The 19324-nt window shown below is 41.8% G+C and overlaps 6 protein-coding genes across 8 annotated transcripts; 5 read left to right on the top strand and 1 right to left on the bottom strand.

The window, feature by feature from the left end:
- Window positions 1-140: 140 nt before the first annotated feature.
- RB195_026512 (uncharacterized protein) lies at window positions 141-546 on the top strand (the record flags this gene model as incomplete). The annotated part of the gene is made up of 2 exons (XM_064176982.1): window positions 141-273; window positions 386-546. The coding sequence occupies 2 exons, from the start codon at window positions 141-143 to the stop codon at window positions 544-546; spliced, it is 294 nt and encodes a 97-aa protein (XP_064070987.1).
- On the top strand, window positions 388-1104 carry RB195_026511 (uncharacterized protein; the record flags this gene model as incomplete). 2 transcript variants are annotated; one of them, XM_064176981.1, is made up of 2 exons in its annotated part: window positions 388-519; window positions 607-1104. In XM_064176981.1, 2 exons carry the CDS (start codon window positions 388-390, stop codon window positions 1102-1104), a joined length of 630 nt encoding a protein of 209 aa, XP_064070985.1. The 2 variants fall into 2 exon arrangements, with proteins under 2 accessions (XP_064070985.1, XP_064070986.1); XM_064176980.1 differs by lacking the exon at window positions 388-519 and having other exon boundaries at window positions 868-1104.
- Window positions 1105-1624: 520 nt separating this feature from the next.
- Window positions 1625-2512, top strand: RB195_026510 (uncharacterized protein; the record flags this gene model as incomplete). 2 transcript variants are annotated; one of them, XM_064176978.1, is made up of 1 exon in its annotated part: window positions 1625-2512. In XM_064176978.1, the coding sequence occupies one exon, from the start codon at window positions 1625-1627 to the stop codon at window positions 2510-2512; it is 888 nt and encodes a 295-aa protein (XP_064070983.1). The 2 variants fall into 2 exon arrangements, with proteins under 2 accessions (XP_064070983.1, XP_064070984.1); XM_064176979.1 differs by having other exon boundaries at window positions 1742-2512.
- A 6155-nt stretch (window positions 2513-8667) lies between these two features.
- On the top strand, window positions 8668-10960 carry RB195_026509 (uncharacterized protein; the record flags this gene model as incomplete). Its single annotated transcript, XM_064176977.1, has 4 exons — window positions 8668-8775; window positions 9079-9120; window positions 10488-10592; window positions 10859-10960. 4 exons carry the CDS (start codon window positions 8668-8670, stop codon window positions 10958-10960), a joined length of 357 nt encoding a protein of 118 aa, XP_064070982.1.
- Window positions 10920-18421, top strand: RB195_026507 (uncharacterized protein; the record flags this gene model as incomplete). Its single annotated transcript, XM_064176974.1, has 3 exons — window positions 10920-11043; window positions 11228-11273; window positions 18298-18421. The coding sequence occupies 3 exons, from the start codon at window positions 10920-10922 to the stop codon at window positions 18419-18421; spliced, it is 294 nt and encodes a 97-aa protein (XP_064070980.1).
- On the bottom strand, window positions 16369-16851 carry RB195_026508 (uncharacterized protein; the record flags this gene model as incomplete). The annotated part of the gene is made up of 1 exon (XM_064176976.1): window positions 16369-16851. One exon carries the CDS (start codon window positions 16849-16851, stop codon window positions 16369-16371), a length of 483 nt encoding a protein of 160 aa, XP_064070981.1.
- Window positions 18422-19324: the final 903 nt, after the last annotated feature.

The following is a 19324-nucleotide window of genomic DNA, read 5'->3' as shown; positions in this document are numbered from 1 at the left end:
ACAGAACAACCCGTTTTTCGTAAGCACCGACAGTAGAAGAAAGAAACGTAACTGGAAATAGGCGAAAACAGAGTATCCACTACTGATCCTATCGCCGACCCGATAGTCATATTTCTTCAGGAAGAACTTCGAAGAAAATTATGTTACTTCGGGTATTACTTATTACAAAATTACTTCGGGTCCCACGCGAAAGGAGGAACCACTGGGCGACTCTGGCACGCGATCGGGACAAATGGAAGAATTGCTGGCGCCCGCTCGACCGCGGTGATCCAGGTAAGGCTTCGCCAATCTTCGTAAATTACTTTTCGCATTGTTTGGAAGCTTTATATCACATTATTTTTCAGGTATTTTTAGTTATTTCTCCTTTCTTTTCTGTTTATTAAAGGAATGACAGCCACACGATGGAAAAGAACATCTGCTATCGGCAACGAAGGAGAAAAGAAGTACGACGACGATGACGATTACGTACTCGAGGACTCCTTGTCCCAAGGTGACTGGCATATCGAGGAGGACCCAAACGTGGACTACGAGATGCTGCTCAGATGATTACGAGCCTGTGCTGAACGTGCCTCGAAGCCGCGCACGACAAACTTGGATCAAATTTAGAAGACCACCAAGGAATTGTTGGAAAGAAGAAGGGCTTTGAGGCTTGATCCAAATGCATCGCACATTGAGCGGTTAGTAGCAAACGCTAGCAGCAGAAAAGCGTTGCAAGAGGATTTTTTGAAGTACAGGCAGAAGAAGATTCTGGTAGCAGCACAAAGAAGAACGAGTCTAAAGAAGTGCCGCAGGGATCTCTGCGAATATAATATTCCGCTAGCAACCTTGCTGAGCGAAGACGGGACTCGCACGTCTTCTCGTCGTGAGATGGAAATCATTACGGAGAGGTTCCACTCGAACCTTTTTCGTTCATCAACTCCTGTGTCAAGCCCGATCATCCCCACTGGTGAAGCTCCACCACAGATTCTCCCTTCGGAAATACGAGTCGCTATCAAGAGTATGAAACCTGGCACAGCCCCCGGACCTGATTTTATATCAGCAGACTTTCTTCGGGCTGGTGGCCATCCGCTTCATGTAATCTTAGCAGCGCAGATGATATCCTAACTTCAAAAAGAAGGGATCCCAGACCAGTGGAATACCTCGCGAACCGTTCTTATCCATAAGAAAGGAGACCGAGAGGACCTTTGAAACTACCGTCCGATATGCTTGCTGAGCGTGTTATACAAAGTATTCACCAAGATCATCCTCTCGCGCATATCTAGGACGCTGGATGAAGCCCAGCCTCAAGAATAAGCTGGATTCCGCCAGAAGTTTAGCTGCTTGGACCACATCCAGACCGTGTCGAGGGTCATAGAGGTTTGCTGGGAATACCGCCTGCCCCTTGTTCTAACCTTCGTTCTAACTATGATAAAGCCTTTGACAGCGTGGAAACGAATGTAAACTGTCAGCGCTGGTCGATCAAGGTGTGGACGCGTCGTATGGGAGGACATTAGCCAATTGCTACGATCGATGCACGACTAGGATACAGCTTTTCCACCGCCCTCTCACTATACCCATTGGAAAGGGGGTACGACAAGGCGATACTATACCGCCAAAGCTGTTTACGGCTGCATTGCAATGGATAATGAAATCACTTTCCTGGGAAGAAAGGGGCATACGTGTTGATGGAAGATTTCTCTCGAACCTTCGTTTCGCGGACGACATCATTCTCTTTCCGAGCAGTACCAATGAAGCAGAAACGATGCTCAACGAATTGAACGAAGCAGGGAAGAGAATAGGACTACGAATAAACAGAAAGAAGACACAGTTCATGAAGAACGCCTACTGCGAGGACGGAGGAGTACAACTTGAAGGCTCCCAAATCGTGGAAACTCCGTCATACGTATACCTCGGACGTTCTATGAACATGGAAAACGACTTGAAGGAAGAACTGAATAGAAGAATGAGAGCAGCATGGGCAGCATTCGCAGCCGTCAGGGAAGCTACGGACCAACTGGCGGACCATGATCTTCGTGCCCATCTACTCGACTCGACAGTCCTTCCAGCGCTCTGTTACGCAGCGGAGACGTGGGTAGACATCGCAGCCACGTCTAGGAAGCTACTTACTACCCACAGAGCCCTTGAAAGATGTCTCATGTGGTTTAACCGGCGCACACAACACCTTGCTGGTCTTCGTAACTCCGACTTAAGAGGAATGTCCCGTCTTCGCGACCCAGCGGAATATGTATCGAAAGCAAAACATGGATGGGCCGGTCACATCATGAGAAGAATCGACGACAGATGGACTAAAAGAACGTTAGAGTGGATCCCAAGGGACGCTGAACGTCAACGAGAGAGACCGCCAACGAGATGGGGAGACGTGTTCACTACACGGATGGGTCAGCTGAGAACTCAGCTGGATACGGCTCAAGGACCTCGTCAACGTCACTCTCCAAGCTTGAGAACATCTTGGATGAAAATGGCGAGGGAACGAAACGAGTGGAAGAGATGCTGGGGTCCGCACGTCCAGTGAAGACGGGCCATCTTAGTATCTAAGTAAGTAAGTTATTAAAAGAATGACAAGAGCACTTTCCAAAACTTTGAATACCACCAATAGTAAATTCTGCTGTCGTCTCTACAGATATATGCAGGTTAGATCCCTATCATTCTTCTAAGAATCTCTATCCGCTTTTCACGCGATTCTTTATTAGTTCTCTAAACCTTATGTTAGTTCTACATGAAGCTATGACATTCTAATGCCCTCACTTACATGGGTTCAGTTTCAGTCCGAGTGATATGTGGTATCGATTCTTCAACAATTCTGAAACATTCTACTTGTACTTCGATATTCTTCCTTTCTAATAGCATACTATAGAATACACTTAGGCATTATTTCTACGTTCCCACGCAAAACCCCCAAAACAAAACCTTCTTCCCAAAAACTGATGCAAATATGTGAAAAACTACTTTGCCATCGTAAAATAGATTGTGGATTGTGCAAAAATACAAAACAAAACCGTTTCCCAGCAATCTTGGAACTCTAGCTATCTCCAGAACCAAAACGACTATTAAATGAGACAGGATTTCTTACTACGTGACTACCTACTACAGTTGCCTACCCACATTGGTTGTTGACGAGATGACATGGGCACCGGAATTTCTTCGACATCACTGCAAAGCTTTGAGAAAAACACCAAACAGACCGGTTATAAGGTTAGAAAAAACAACAGAGGGACAAACGTTAGGATCTTTGTATAGCGTCTATTTGTCTCTGTGTATCTGTCTCTTTCAAACACATCATTCATCTTTTCAAGCATTGACAAGTTCTGACTTTAGATGGCCGAACATCAATTTCGAAAAAAAAACAGTTCCGGAAAGAAGCGTTCGCATTGTACTTCTTTGGTTTACTTTTTCAAAGTTCATGAACTGCCTCTTCCGCACCAATAAAGCAAAGATACGCAAATTTCTTCAGAAATAGTGCGAGCGTTTCCGTTATGGGTCATGCAACAGCTAAAATACCTCCACGAAAAGCAAAAACACAAACACTACTATATATCTTAGCTCACCACGTGAAGAATGCAACAGAAAGGTCAGATACAAAAAACTCACTATGATTCTTCGACGGGAGGAGGCCTATTCTTAGGGACTTTGGCGAAGATCGGAATCTGAAGTTCATGCAACATTCAACTTTTCAACAAGCAATCTTTCAAGCATAGATACAAATATATAAAAAAATCTCAAAGAACCGATAATCTTTTGGTCATGAATATTATCTTAGACTGTGCCAAATGCATATTAAGCCCAGCTATGTTGACTCGAGTTTTATTCCGATTTGAAAAAACGGCGTGGTGCCGTCTTTTACGTCGATTTCAGCAGCAACGCGTCAGGTTTGTGCACGTGCTGTATCCACGTGCGAGCGGCCGAAGATTGATGAGGTCTTCTCACCAACCTATTCGAGTATAACCAATGGGTAGGCTGCTGACGGGAGAGGAACGTGTACATAGAAGAGCGTTCTAGTACATAAGCTTTGGTTGTGCTCGAGGTGGAGACTTCTCGTTACCTCCTATCGGACTGCAAATATGAGTGAGTCCCACTTGAGCTAGCGAGGTCCCATCTAGACTACAACCGCTTGCGCAATTTTAGATTTCAAGTCGTTTTGACTGTAACGGAAAGAAGTCGGAAGCTGCACTTAGATTTAGTCTTCCGAGGCTGTTTGACATATCTGAGTAGATAAATGAGCTGGGTATGCATCCCGTAGTTTGTATGTACGTACTATTACCAAGCAGAACCTGTAGAATTTTTATCCACAAACAGATTTGTCTCTGGATAAAAGTTCTACACGGTGTATAAGTATATCCATTCGCCTATCAACAACAACTTTATAGACCTCAACTACACAGAACGCTGAACTACAAGAGACCATGATTCTAATCTCTACGTTGGTTGGTTCGAATAGATACACAGCCCTGCAGCGAATTGCACTCTCCTGTTGTGTATAAGTTTCCTAGATTTGGTACAATTAGGATAGGCGATAATATTAAGTAAAGAGCAGAATGTTTTCCTCGGGAATGTTCAAAATGACAAACGTTCAGATGCCTGTCAATTTTAAGGCTTTGTGCACAAAAAACATTGAAGTAAAGGCCGGGATTTGGGCTGAGATACTAAATACTTACCCTTTGGTATCCTACAATGGTTGGAGGAGCGTAAGCCATGCAACACGAAGTGAATGCAACTGGAGCACAGCAGAATGCATTACTCAATGATACGAATGACAGCAACAGAAGAGATTTCATAGCGAAGTTCCTGAAACCACCCGATTAGATGTGGTGAATCTGCAGCACATTTCAACTCACAAAAAAACCAAATCACAGTTCTAGAATAGTTATAGATAAAATAGTGGATACATTTTCAAGAATCTCGTGAAGCTCTCTCTAAAAAGTCTTCAAATACTAAAATCATATCCAGAACATTCATCTCCGAAAAATAATAAACTCGAAAGCACAAAACTACAAAAGGTTTTGTTGAACTAGCTGGTTTCTTCCTCGGCGTTCGGAGACCCACTGAATGCATTACCAGCCCATGCTGATCCACGACATTGGGGTCTGTTTTAGGTAATTTAGCTTATTGCAGCTGAAGTCGGCTTAGTATTGTAAAATCTAGGACAAAAATGCAATAAGAATGTGATTTCGACGAGATATGCTAAACTGTAACGAAACTTTAGAATTAATTTTAGGTTGAAATTTAAATTTAAGGTCACTTTTAAGGTCATAATGCCTATTGCGTAAAATGTGAGATCTGAGCAGTTCAACTACAGGAGGAGCTTGTTTTTGTTTTTCGGACTAACCTTATTCTTGGGAAATGAATTAAATATTATCAGAACGAGTTACTACTTGGAGGTTTGGCACAAGCTCGTGCAATACGCAGGAAATAAAAAATTACAGTGACTCGTAAATCTGTCACAGTCACAATCAGCAGATCTTTGCTACCCAGCAGCTTATAAGGTCGTTGTAAAACAGCAGGAAGCTTGGCGAGACCCCCCTGCCGAGAGCAGAAACGGTGTAGCGCGACAAGGTGTGACTTGCGTAATTACAACCCACGAGAATCTGACAAGATGAAAAGTACAGGCACCAAAGGGTGGGCAACCCTAGCACTCTGCCCAGGAGATTGAGCCGCGTAAGCATAATCACTATCAGTGGGATCGAAAACACCGAGGTTTCTTGTTAGACTATGCAAATCAGACTACAGACTATGTTCTCGGCGTTCTAATAGAGATTTAGTGAACTGAATAAGAATTTCTAAATCGATGTTTTATTGGAGTCCTTCAATTCTGGAAAAATCACAGACCGGAAAGCTTCGACTTTAGTTTGGTGATATGAATGTGAAATAGCTAAAGTCTTTTTTTTTCGTTCTAGCAATCGCATGGAAATGAGCTGAGGGAGCGATGGCGATTAACGCAAGGAAGCAACGGCAATGACAAGACAGGCGTGCGCATTTTTGCAACCTGTTTCACCGGTATCTCGGGACTTACGCAAGACATACGTAGCATACGCGAAACCGCTACTCATGCGTTATCACACCTGTGTCACTGCCGTAGAACTTGTTTTGGTGAGACCAGCCATGGTTTAATGATAAAAAGGTAGACAGAAAAGCTATGGGGTGGCCCGTCCAATCCAGGACTGCCCACCTAACACCATTTTCGAAATCGAAAATCTATCGGAAATAGCTGATGACCCATTTTGTATATGACGCTTCTTTTCTGTTCTAGAAATCCAATGCTTATGATCACTGGCTTGGATTTTTGGAAGGTAATAAAAACTTTGCTGCTGCCGCCACTGGAATAGGAGAGCATAATCGTTCAAAATTCTTTCATTGCCACAAAATTCCATAACGTCTCGGGGAATCAATGCCTTAAAAGGTAAACGAAGCTATTATGCAACACATATTTTTTTAGTTAAATAATAGTTAAATATAGTGAGATGGGTGACATGGTTGACTGCTCTTGAATCTTAACATTTTGAAAAATATAGTTTTTTTTGATTTGCTTGAGCTGAACCCAAGATTGGTGTTGATCTTTGTTAACAACTAACGTTTCGGCGTTATCGCTTTCACCAGATCCAGGGAAATCGAAGCCAACGGTGATTCATCCTTTCAAGCAGCTCACACCCTATAGAAAACATTCAAGCAATAGGCAAACTTAAAGAAAAATACAAGTAAAACTTCGCTATACTCGAGCCAAATTTTTAACTGGTTACCAATGTATATGTCCTTTCATTCAATATTCTCTTTTTTTACTTTATGATCATCTCCACTTGGAGTTTTGCTTTTAGCCAAAGTGTGAAATAAACGGATAAGCCTCATTATGTTCGTATTAACAGATGGATCTGCGACGTTTTACTGGGCGTGAAGAAATGACGCACGCCTCCATTGAATACTCCGCATGTTATCACAGATTAATATGATAACAACAGTGGTTACTCTCATTTTCGGCGAAATTTGTTCGTGTCCTTCAGTGAACCATAAGTATTAGCTCTAAACATTAGCTTTAACCTTCGAACGCTTTGCTTCTTTCTCCTTTTATTTCCCTTGTTGACGTTCAAAATGGATTTTTTTTTCATCTAACGAGCTTTCAAAACTAACGAGTTTTTTCGAGCTCAGATAGGAAGAATTAGTAGAATGATAGGAAAATGTGAATAGTTGGAGGAAGTAGATATGTTCAAAATTTTAGCGGTGTTTCTGAGCTGAAGAAGTTCTCTGTACGTTACTCCTAGCTGCTAGCGTTTATCCAACCCTGCTGGTCCACAAATGAACAAACCAACACTTGTTGGTCCACTGACTTACAATAGAATAGAAAATTTGGTATGTAAGATAGCATTTGATTTCTATGATTAGCATAATCGGATTTAACATGAACAGCTGTAAATATTCGAATACTTCGACATCGATTGAAAATGACCACGATCACAGGACAACTTACTGGTAGATCACTAGCATTATTCAGCCAATGATGACTTCATCAAGCATCAGAACTTTCAATTCGCCGTAAGCGACCAGCTACAACGACGCCACCAACTTCTGTCCCAAAATCCGCCTCCGACGAATTAGTCCGTTGCAAACTGTTGGAATTTTGAACCTACATATGATGTGGATTACTAAAATGTTTTAATTAACCTCCTCTTTACGAACATATTAAATTTTTTTTTGCAAATTTAAAAAATCAGCCCGAGTACAATGAGCACCTCTTCCTTCTACGGAGATCATCAGCGAGATGTGCCAATGCCAGCATTGCTGACAAGGGAAAGTAATTAACGAAGGTTGGGAGACGTTTGTCTGTTTTCAGGCCACAAATTTGGCAAAACTAAATTCAGGAAGCAAATTTGAAATCAGCGAATCATTTGCTTTCGTATGGTATTTTCAAAATTTAATTTGTCTTGTCCCAAGGATTCCGACGGACTCCGTCGGATTAATCAGTCGAAGACGGATTTTGGGACAAAAGTTAATAGCGGTGTTGTATGTAGGCTAGAGTCTCTGGCTAGAGTCAAAAATAATAACTAGCTATTCAGCAAGGAGATCACTGGCAAAATTCATCTGAATATTCTTCAGTGCTATATGCAATCCTTCATTGAGAACAATATTCGCTGCTCCCACCTCCTCCCTCTATTTCTGTTCTCTGAAATTAGCCATCTAAAAAGAATATAGTTATGAAAAAACGGAAAGCCTGGAATTTTCTCCGGAAAATGGGGTTAAAGCCGAGGAATTACGAACAACGGACCTGCTGCTTTATCGCGCTCTTTTTGAAGATTTAGGTTCCAGACTGTTCGCGCTTCATTCTATCCCGTACAAAATAGTGACCCCTCTTCAGGAAGCTGGAGTATATCTGAAGTCGTTTAGAGTCGAAAAGAATGAAGATTCTGGGATCGGGAATTGTCGAAATAAGTAGGTGATGTGCATTACACCATCACCAGGCTACTAAACCTCTTCATTATTTGATAACACTTTCTTTCAGGCTAAGTGAGCTCATTTCCCTAAGGATTTACGGCGGGGCCTTGACCTCACCGAAAAAATATTGGGAACATCCTTCAGACACTTAGAAACACTCTAGTCAACGCTTCGGTTCTGAGTCATTGACGTGTATCCAAAAATTCTACCAACTTTTGCAGAATTTTCAGTCTCGTACGTTAGAGTTATGACATGGAATCATGTCACGTGCCTGCTCCCGATGCACGTGTTGAAGCGAACAAGCATTACTCTCAAGACACCACTCATACTTTCTTATATTTCATCGATGTAGTTGTCATGGTATTCCGTGGAAGAATGAAATCACTATTCTTCTGCGAGTTTGTGAATTTTCACAATGCGAGCAAAGCTTTATTAAACATCCATCGAGCCGATTTGAGCGTCCAATCGATTTTTGTCCTATTGACGAGTGGGAGTGATTCAGTGCCCGTCTTCCCAGAGAAAGTCACGCATTTGACCGACGCAACCCGCTCGACGGAGACTACAGATTTCAAGAGCACAGCAAGGCAGCGACAAAGCGAAGGACCTCTAACAAACGCAGTAGTCAGAGGCCTCAAGAGCACCCAGAGGCTTCACTTTATTTAGGATAAGACAACTGTTCGTTTTTATACGAATAACAAAAAAAGTGTACGTAAGAAATAGTTTGCTTGAAAGAGTTTTATTCATTTATTTATTTAAACGGTTACTTTGTCATGTCCTTTCACTAATAATCCATTTATTGTGATCTCGTTTCATCACTTCCATGATCCGGAACAGCTGTCTCGTCGGCTAAGACTGCGGAGCTTCTATTACTGCGTTTAGGATAGATTTTTGAGTTTTTGCTGTGATGGTCGCTGCTGTACAGAGGTTTCAAATTCTACAAGTTAGTAGAAGAAAACCTCTAATCAAAAATTTTCCTAAACCCCGACTTTCATAAATAAAAGCACTGAACTCCGAATGCCTTGACTTCTACCGGCAGCCAGATGGTTTGTGGGTATGGGTATCCACAAAGGCACCTGAGGAGGCTATGGCTCCACGCTATCGCATCTGCTCCATGGTTACTAGAGGCTCTTCGCTATTATATTTTATTTAATTATATTTCTTTCGAGAATTGTTTTTTTTTCTCAAGAAGTAGCTTCTACACTTTCACGCACTTTCTGTATATTAATGAAAGGCGTACCCCTAACTTTTTTGGCTTGCCCATCGGCGACAGCCACGTTCGCGGCAGCCTCCACGTTTGTTTGTAGACGACTTGTCAATACTATGCGATGATAAACATAAACCATCTGTCATATTTATACTGCTCACAAACGCATCTGCTGAGCCGAGATACTTAGTGGATATATTTCCGCTCAGTGGATACTTTTTGCCTAATTTTCACGTGTCAGCAGAACTAAGCTAACTAACTATTAATAACACCAACTAAACACTACTAACTGACAAGTCATTGAAGCTAAAGATCTTCCTAGCGGGAGAGAACACATACTCCTTATCTACGAACAACGAGCTCAAGATTCGCAACTGCGGCCATAAAATCCGGAATCGGCCATTAAATTCCCAGCGGCATCTCCGCTAAATACACTGCAGACGGATCCTTGTAACATTGTAAAAGTAATCACATCCCTAGAAATCACGAGTTCTCCGCTCTGATCATCTGCTTTTCACGTGCTTAGCAAATTTTTGATGGCTATAGCCTCACAATATGAGCTAAAGAAGATCACAGATCCAAGCCGATTGTCTGGATCAGAACTTCCCTCCTACTACACAACACAACCAGAATCAAACAGTATTTGTTCAATAAAAACTTAAAAGAAGCACTACCTCATGACTGCTGATGGATTGAATGACATTTACAATCACTTTTTTAGCTCATACTTATCTATAACGGAATCGTGAGAAGTCTTATCTATCTGCATATCCTCTGGAATGTAACAAAGTAACGGGTCCATAGAACAGAGAAAAGAAGGAGAGACAAAAAGGACACTTGAAAGAATGATTATAGTCCATTTTTGCAGAAGCTTGCTCTTGGAATTACCTCATTCACCAAAATTTTCTATTCATTCCGGACGAACATATGGAAGGTCAACGAGCGCAAACCAAGTGCAGCGCGATACTTGCAGGTGAATTCAGAAAGTACAATTTTCCAAATTTATGAGCAACGCAGCTTTGCAACAGAAACAGAAAAATCTCACCCAGCCTTAATCTTATGTGCACTTGTGATCTGCGCCGAGTAAGGTGGAGTAAGAATCGAACCTCTTCTTTCGAAAAAGCCGTGTAGAAACAAAAGTATTCCCAAATTTCTTCCATCCATTGAAAAAAGAATTTCTCACTGTATAAGAATATGTTGTTCTGAATTTTTAAGGTTTATTAATTTTATTTCTTTCAGATAATTAAAGTGGATAATAGAGATAGAGTGGATAATAGAGTTTTCGACACCACTTTTTTGCATGTGTGTAGTGAGAAGAAGAGAAGCGACGTTTGGAAATAGCGCTTATAATGCCTGCACCTCAAATTTGGAAATTTTTATATTGGAAGCGGATCACACACCACTAGATCACCAATTGTTGCCAGGTGAGAGAAAATTAATTTTCCTTTTTTTTTTTTGAAAGCAAATTAACCAAGAGTGTGCTAGAGTACTGTTGCTTCTCACATTTCCAACAACTTTCTGTATTTCATTTTAATTTTAGTTTTGTCAATGTCCTTATTGCTCTATTCATGTTTTTTTTTTCATGTTTTGCAAGCCTTCCTTTCTTAGAGTCTTCCAGGCTCATTTCCATGGAAGATTACATGCGAACAACACTGTAAGTGATTAGTGTTTCACAAAACCACCTATTCCACTTGCCAATATCATTTCTTAAAGCTAGTTGCTTCTTCAAATCTAGGTGAAGTCAACGTTTTCATTGCAGCACAGAAGATTTTTCGGCCTCATTGCAAAATATGGATCCATAAAGGCAAAATGTTCCCAGATAAGATTCTCGCTTCTGAGTGAATGCTGCGAAGCCAGAAGAATAATGCATGAAGAATATTTCTGATCCATGGACCAATTTTCAAAAGCGTGTGTGTCTAATAATGTGTTTGGCGTTGATCAATCCGCTTGGGATGCACCACCACGTCCACTTCATTTCAGAAACGTTTGAGGTTTACGAACGCGGATCTAGCCTACAGTGACTTGTTGGGGCTGGTCGAAGTGTCAAGTCAGTGTTTTTATCCCCATAGACAAGTCTTTAACAAATTTATCGACCCCAGAGGGATGAGAAGATCATTTCGGACTAGGGCGGATTCGAACCACCGACCGATCGTGCAGATACAGCGGAACCCCTGCGCCACAACCGCAGCAGTTTTAAGATGAAAATTGGAACCTTCAGAAATCTTCAACATTGTCTTAACTGCATCCCCCTCTTTCACCGAATGCAAATTTGCTGCTCCAAGTCGCTTTTAAATGTTATGGAGTACTCTTTCACACAAAAACACTTTCTCACAAAAATCTTCTGCAAATAGATCACAACATTATACCACATATTGGTTTTACACTATATGCTTATAAACCATTAGGTGAATCCAAAATTCTGTAGATTTATTAGTTTGGGTAAAAAAGAAAACTCAAAGATTTGATCGAATCTGCGGCGTGACCACCAAGCAGACATCGCGGTTAACTCCGAGATCCATGTAAAGATTGTAGAGAGATAGAATTAAACACGGACGTGTTTAATTCCATGGTGTTTAGATTTCAATTAAAAGAACTTGAAGGACTTGAAGGAAGATCACTGGGATACTCAGTGGGACAATGTATGGGTAGTGACCATAGATAGTGTTTCAGTGACTGCAGAAAATATGTTAAATTAATCCCTAGTGCTGTTCTTGTGATGGTTACCTATTTTGGAAATTTTAGGACCCACATTTTAAACTCAAAACAAAATCAGAACAGTGGATATTTCTACGAGCTTTTTGTGCAAATACTAGACCCTTATTATTATTACTATTTTTATTATTTCTGTTCTTATTATTAATTCTATTTCAAGAATCCACTTCCCTTCCTCATTGTACTCCGTTTTTGCGGAGTTTTTAACCTTCCAAATATACAACACAGAAAACCTGAGCTCTCAAAATAAGTGATTCTCACGAAGGTCACTGATATCACGATGAGCAGACTGAGACAGCCTCAACTTTATAACTCCAGCTAAACTCTTCGGCAGCAACCATGAATAAATAGAAGTGTTCTACACAATTTTTCCTGGAGGCATTGTGCGGGGACTGGACTACATAACACATGTTGTGATACCACATATCGTATGTTGTGATACTTCCATGAGCCATCGCCGGTCACATGAAACGTTCTTTGTACAGAGCGGTGCCAGGAACCGATTGACAACATGACCAGAAAAGCTGTGCAACTGTTAAAATAAACAGATGGAGGCGTGGTCGCCCGCTCGTCTCGGTCATTTCGCCCCAAACTTTGCACCCCGGACCCTACGGCCGAGCATTCCTTTCTTTTCTTAGAATAGGTTGTGTTGTGCTATGCTGTGCGATCATGTTCGAACTTAGCCAGACTAGCTTCTTCACAGCAGAGAAGCAAAATAACTTCCAAAACAGTGCAGTCAGTTCCCCTTGAAATATATTTTCTCTGTAAGGACACATTGATCTTGGATTCTGGATTCCAAAACGGTTCTTCGCAGCTTTTTTAACCATGAGTAAAGCACTTTGCATGCATGTCTTTCAAATCCATATCTCCGGCTCAAACGCCGCGTTCACGTCGGATAGAAATTTGTTCTATGTCCAATCACTGGAAATATTCCTTGAACTTAGCAACTTCAGTGGGGTTTCACACTCTTATTGAGATCTCCCAACTCTCGGAAGTTCTTGGAACATTTCTTTCTTATGTGGAACGTTCTTGGTGAACTCAGATTGTTAGGGTGCATGTAAAGAGGGTGCTGTCGGATTTTCGAGCATGTCTGATCATTTGGAGCATGTTATGGAGAGGTTTCGTTGGTTTAACTTCTCAACAATACCCTCGGTTCAAGAGTCCACCTATCAGACGAAGAAACTCAGTTTCATGACTTTCAATGATTGCTTATAGTACCCTAAATGAAAAAGGCTGGTTTTTTTCATCTTTATCCCCAATTACAAGCTTTTGTCTGCCCTCAGAAGTGCTGTGCGAGGTTTGAGTGATCTTCGCAGAAACGTTATGAAAAGTAGATCTTGAAAGGATATGTATGAACTGGATCCCCGGTTGTCGAAACCAGCTATCCGGCTAGGCAGAAGGAGCGGCACATCGTTTCTCTCAAAATCAACTCGGATTTTTTTCTTTCGGAGACGGTCTCGCAGCACAAAAAGACATTATTGCGTTAGATCTGGTCTGGATCAGTGGACTACTTGAAGAAGTTCTGAAAAATGATAGCCGGAATAGAAAATGACCGTGTGTCTTCTATACAGCTCCAGTACACACAATGTGAAAGGTGACGTCCACGACGTTAACATCAATTAAGGAGTATCAATCTTTCCGAATCATACTAAGTCAAACTACATTAAAGTTAGTATTGATGGAAAATTTCAACGTCAGTTACTTTCTACCCCTACTTTGACTAGTTTCAAGACGTATTTCTCAAAAATGGAAGCGAAAACTCGGAAAATCCCTAAAGATCCAAAACCCCCAACTTGATCAACTCTTTGCACTCGTACGAGCGGATAAATAAAAGAAAAGCATAGTGGTTTTCATCCATCGTGGATCCAGGGTTGCTGAGTGGTAACACTGGTCATTTATGAATTTTTGGCGTTTTAATCCCGCCATTCCTACGGCCGCAGAGTTGTATCGTAGTTGTGAAACATCATCCTCAGTCATCCGTACTGCAAAGTGGATCCTCTTATTGTTCGATCCCTAGGGTATTCTCTGCGTTTCCGTTCTGATATTTGCAAACTTCGTCACGAATCCTGTTTACTTCTGGAAAACTCAATATCGTAAATTTTCACTTTAATGACATGGCTTCATCTTGAGGAAAAAGCGGGACTGAAATGACAAACATCGCCATCGCTCAAGAATCAACGCAAATTTCATGCAGAACTTACTGCAACTACTCAATTTCATGAACGTTGCTGCACACGAGGTAGTCCGTCAGAACTTTGTCCTTATGAGCACCTGACAGTTCAAGAATTCGCCACGACTGAAGGTCCGAGCGACCTCGTGTCCCTCTGAGAGACAGAAGCATGTTTAGAGCTGATCCATCATTTGTTGCGTAATGTGACCACGTGTTGACCTTTCGAGAACCTGTTTGTGTCCGGCTGTCGGCGCCAGTCAAGAACTTGTCCGTGTTGAAATGCGTTAGCTCTCGCAAAGAGAACCTTTACTCGGTGCGACGAGCTGGACAGACTCGCGTATGTTTAGCTCTTCTTTCTTCCCGGATTTGTTTTGTACTCTATGCTTTCCATCCATTTTAACCAAATTGTCTCGTCATTTTGAACGATGAATGGATGGATGAAGTTTTAAGAATTAAACGTCTTCCTGTAATGTAAATATCACCATGATTCACGTTGTTGTTCGAGTTGATAGGGCGAGTGCCAGTAAGTCCTCTACTTGTTCCGATCACTTGGAAAGGTTGAGCCCGATGTTGGACTATCGCGAGCTGCAGCGATGAGTGGTGCTGGCCAGGGTCCCCCTTCGATCCTAACTGCTACGTCCCACCGCGTCAAACGTCGAGCGCTGCTGCACATGCAACTGCACCAAGCTTCAACTCGTTTCGATCCGGCTATATTTCGTGGGACCGAATTGCTCGCTCCTTTGATCCAGCGGTTGTCGTTCTTTTTCTTTTGACCCACTTTTTTCAGTGGCTAGTGCAAAGTGTTTAGCGCTGGTCAATCGTCTTGGGATCCCCAATGCATTGGACTTGAGTTCAGAATCGTTTGACTTTTATGAATGCGTGAGCGGCCTGTACAATGGATTACAGAGACCTGTCGTTGTATCAGATCAGTGTCGTTATCCTCTCAAGCAAGTCTGGAAACATCTTCTCGTCACCGGAGAGGCAAAGTTCCTATTTGGTCCACAGCGATTTCATCTGCATATAATAATGTAAATGTGTAATGTGCCAGTGAGTCCATCTCTCCGACCATCCGCAGAATCCCACGTATATCCAGAGATCATGCGTGCCCCCGACTTGAGTACATAAAGTTAACCGAGAAAAAGCGATTAAGCAATTCCCTTTTTTTTTACTCATTTAGAGTAAAGTAAGAACGTACAAGAAGTTACTCAATAAAATTGATTTATAACCTCGTGTGCAGCTCATTAAAAATCAATACGACATGCGCAATAACGATTTGTTCACGTTTCATACATGAGCACTGCTTCACATGCGAATCACGACTGTTGTCACAACGTTGTGTGCCAGACCACTTCTCGACCAGAGGCAAGGTTGGCGCAAGAGGAACACTAGTGCTGTCGAATGTTTGCCGAAAACACACACAAAATGAGGTGCAGGAAAGGATGCCCTTGTCACACTCAAATGACTACTACTCGCAGGTTGGGGCGAAAACTACTACTACGGAAACTCTCAGATACGCCAATACACAGAACAACGGCAAGCAGGACGAAACGAAACTGTCACCTTGCAGAAGATTCATTAAGACTTTACCTAAAGCTTCAGTTTCAGCTTTAGTTACGCTCTATACCATCTTTCTTGTTCCTTTGAATTCACGCCATTTTAATGGCCCACTTTTGATAAACACGTAAACAATTAAGGAAGAAAGCACAACAGAGAGCTATGGTCGCAGCAGTCAGAACCAGTCAGCGTAGATTCGCGAGAAACAACAACAAAGAATCATGTTGCATGCTACGGAAAACGAATAAAAAGCTACCGTACTACTAGTGTGTCAGGATGACATCATTGCGAATTGAAACACGAACTTCTTTCCTCATGGATCACCGAAGAAGACATAAAACAATGCGTCGGCTCTTCTACTCTTCTTGTTGTTTGCTTTTGAGGAGAAGCACGTCACCCGCAGTGCTACGAAACGGTTCCAGACTGCTCGAAATAAACGGGAAGAAGTCAGGAACGAAACGTTCGACTCCGACAGCAATCCGGCTGCTCCCAAGCAGTTCGTTCTTTCCCACGCATCCGGAAAACGACCTCCACCTCGACGTTCTGCTTCTCTGGTGTCTGGCGCCGCTTGTTCGTCGTTCATCTCTCTGCCCGCCCCGATCGATTCGTATGCATAAGCATCACGCATTGGCTCGTCTTCGAAGGAATTCTCTCTTTCTTGTGTCCATTCTTCGTTTCTTCTTCTTTCCTGCTTTCTCTTCACCCATTGGTCTCCTGCTTGTGTGCTCTCCCCATCTGATTCCACCTCTAGAAACCGGTTATTTTTTCGTTTGTTGTTGTGGTCTTTGTCGCACATTTCTTCCTCTTCCTTATGCCTGCAATGATCGGATCGGATTTACACTGTCTCATGGGTTATCGAACAGAAATCCATGTCAATGTCATATGTTACCCGGCGGAAATTCGTCTATTCTCTGTATTTTGACTCCACTTTGACTGCTGAAGGTTTCATTTTGGTTAGGTGGCCAGCTGACATTAATTTCAAAATCTTCCATTGCTCCTTTCTTTCCTCTTTCCTTTTTGAACTGTTTCCTTTTTGTCTTTTGTTAGGACCAGTCCTCGCGACGGAAACGTTATATTTTTGGCTGCAAAGCAGACCAAAGTCCGCGCAGCACAAACGAGTCGGTGACTGAGGGAATCCCCTCGAACTGGATTTTTTGTGTAGTATTAATGGGCGGTAGCTTTGAAGCTTAAGAGAGCACAGCTAAACTTTCGAGCAACTGACCCTTCCGCTTTCTTGCGAAGTCTCCAGAGGAAGCGCTGCGCGCACAGCTGTGCAGCTGAGGCCCTGTTGGATTATATGCTTACGTTCATACGCACACAAACACGCAAGGATTGGTTTGCGCGCAGGATGGTTGGACTTTTAGCTCACATAAAACTATAAGACTAACGAAGAGATTGAGTAAACTACTGCCAATCAAAAGAAGTTCAAGAAATAGCTCCGAGAGCGGAGATCTTCGCCAAAGACTGGGAAACAACCGGAAGCTCTGTGCAGTTGCGTAAGCGGCTGCGCTCGAAGCCGCGCGGTTGAGCGAGCGGTTGAGATCGAGGTGGGACCATCGGGAACTACAAAAATAAGTGGTGCTAGTACCCCCTCGATCCCTGCCACTACAGCACAAAGGACCGCTTCGAGTGCTGCCACTTACGCAACTGCACTAAGCTTCAGGTCGTTTCGATCCAATTACTGCTCGGTTTATTCTAATTCGGTGCTTTTCGGTGGGATTTTTGGCTGCACCAACAGAACTCGAACTATTCTTTAATTTTTTGTGTGGGGATGGTGATAGGTGCTTCCGGAATGGGAAGCGAATGAATAACACAGCGGTAAGAATAGTGAGTAATCGTTCTAGAACTTGATGGAAAACATTTTCAAGAATGCTTGCTCTATGTGCTCAAAACCAAAAAAGTGTCTGTTTTCATTCTCTCTAAGTATCAAGCGAGAACGCTTGTTTTACAGCTCTAAAGTGTATTTCAAGGTCTGTTTGTTCTTTTACGTATAATAAAATAGACGTCTATTATCTATAGCATGTAATAATGATTCAATAGTGATAATGAAGGAATATCAACCTTGTACATTCAGTACAGAAAGAAAAATCTACCTGATCTTTCTTCTCTCGTATTTGTCGAATCGGAAATACTTACTGGAATTCAAAGATCAACAACCTCTCAGTCCTACGATGGCAAATTGCCTTTGACATGTTATTCTCTTTCGTTCCGAAGCAAAACAACCAACTTGTCGTCTTTTCAGATTTCTTCCCTCAGCAGTTTTTTTTAGTGATCACCATCTAGTTCATCTCATCTCTACTTGTCCTATTCTCACGTTCTTCGCTTTTTGTTGTTTTGATTTCTTGGAGTTGGAGCTGTTCTTTTAGCATGTTGAATTCTGAAACGAAGGTAACTTTCGCTTTCGATCATGCTGTAATGTGATCTGTATCATACTCTCTGGTTTCGTGCATTCTCGGTGCAGTGCAGTATTTTCACCATCTCGACTTTTGATTGACATATTTTTCATAGAATCTATGTGTTCAGCCATTCCTTCAGTCGCTTTTTTCCTTTAATTTTAAGGTAAATGTTTGAGCGCATTCAAACACAATTTAAATCTCCTCTCATAGTTTCAAGATTATCCTCCATTTTTTTTGTGGCCGTTTCTCTTGACGAAGTTTCCCCTGATGTGACCATTTGTTCTTCCATTGTTCTTGTGTATCCTACTGTAATTTTTTTGGCACTAGATCTAGGCGGTCATAGATTGTAGATCTAAGGCTTAATGACCGCTTTTAATAGGATTTCAGATAATATGTAGCTTCTTCTGTCCTGCTCTTGGTTTGCTTTTCGTGAAAATTGTTCATTTTGTGACTGAATACTAATATTTTAACCCATGAGAACTCTTGGAATAAAGTAGATGACTGTTTTTGTTTCTTCGCCTGTAGTTCGTCCGTTATCATGGACTACACATTACATAAAGTAGGTTTCATTTTGCATTGTTAAAAAAAAAACGAGCCATTAGGTTCCTCAGCTCTTCGAATTACTCGAATAGTCGAGCAACTGAATATCGTGGCGCTTCAAATATAAGACCGACTGGATAAATAAATGACTCAAAGAGTCGAATTTTACGGTTTAAGGTTTTATTCAGAATATATTAGTGCTAGAATAGCCTAATTTCTTAATTTCTTTTTTCATTTTGTCAATTCGATTCCCGGACTTTCTGATTACCTATTTCCATTCGTTCGTGTGCGAAGACGCGTACATACTTGGGAGCGCTTAAAGGTCTAGAAAAT

Source organism: Necator americanus (genome assembly GCF_031761385.1).
Source record: "Necator americanus strain Aroian chromosome Unknown Necator_2022.05.29.01.07, whole genome shotgun sequence".
Lineage (NCBI taxonomy): Eukaryota > Metazoa > Nematoda > Chromadorea > Rhabditida > Ancylostomatidae > Necator > Necator americanus.
Note: the sequence above shows the minus strand (reverse complement) of the source record. Positions and strands in the feature narration are given on the sequence as shown.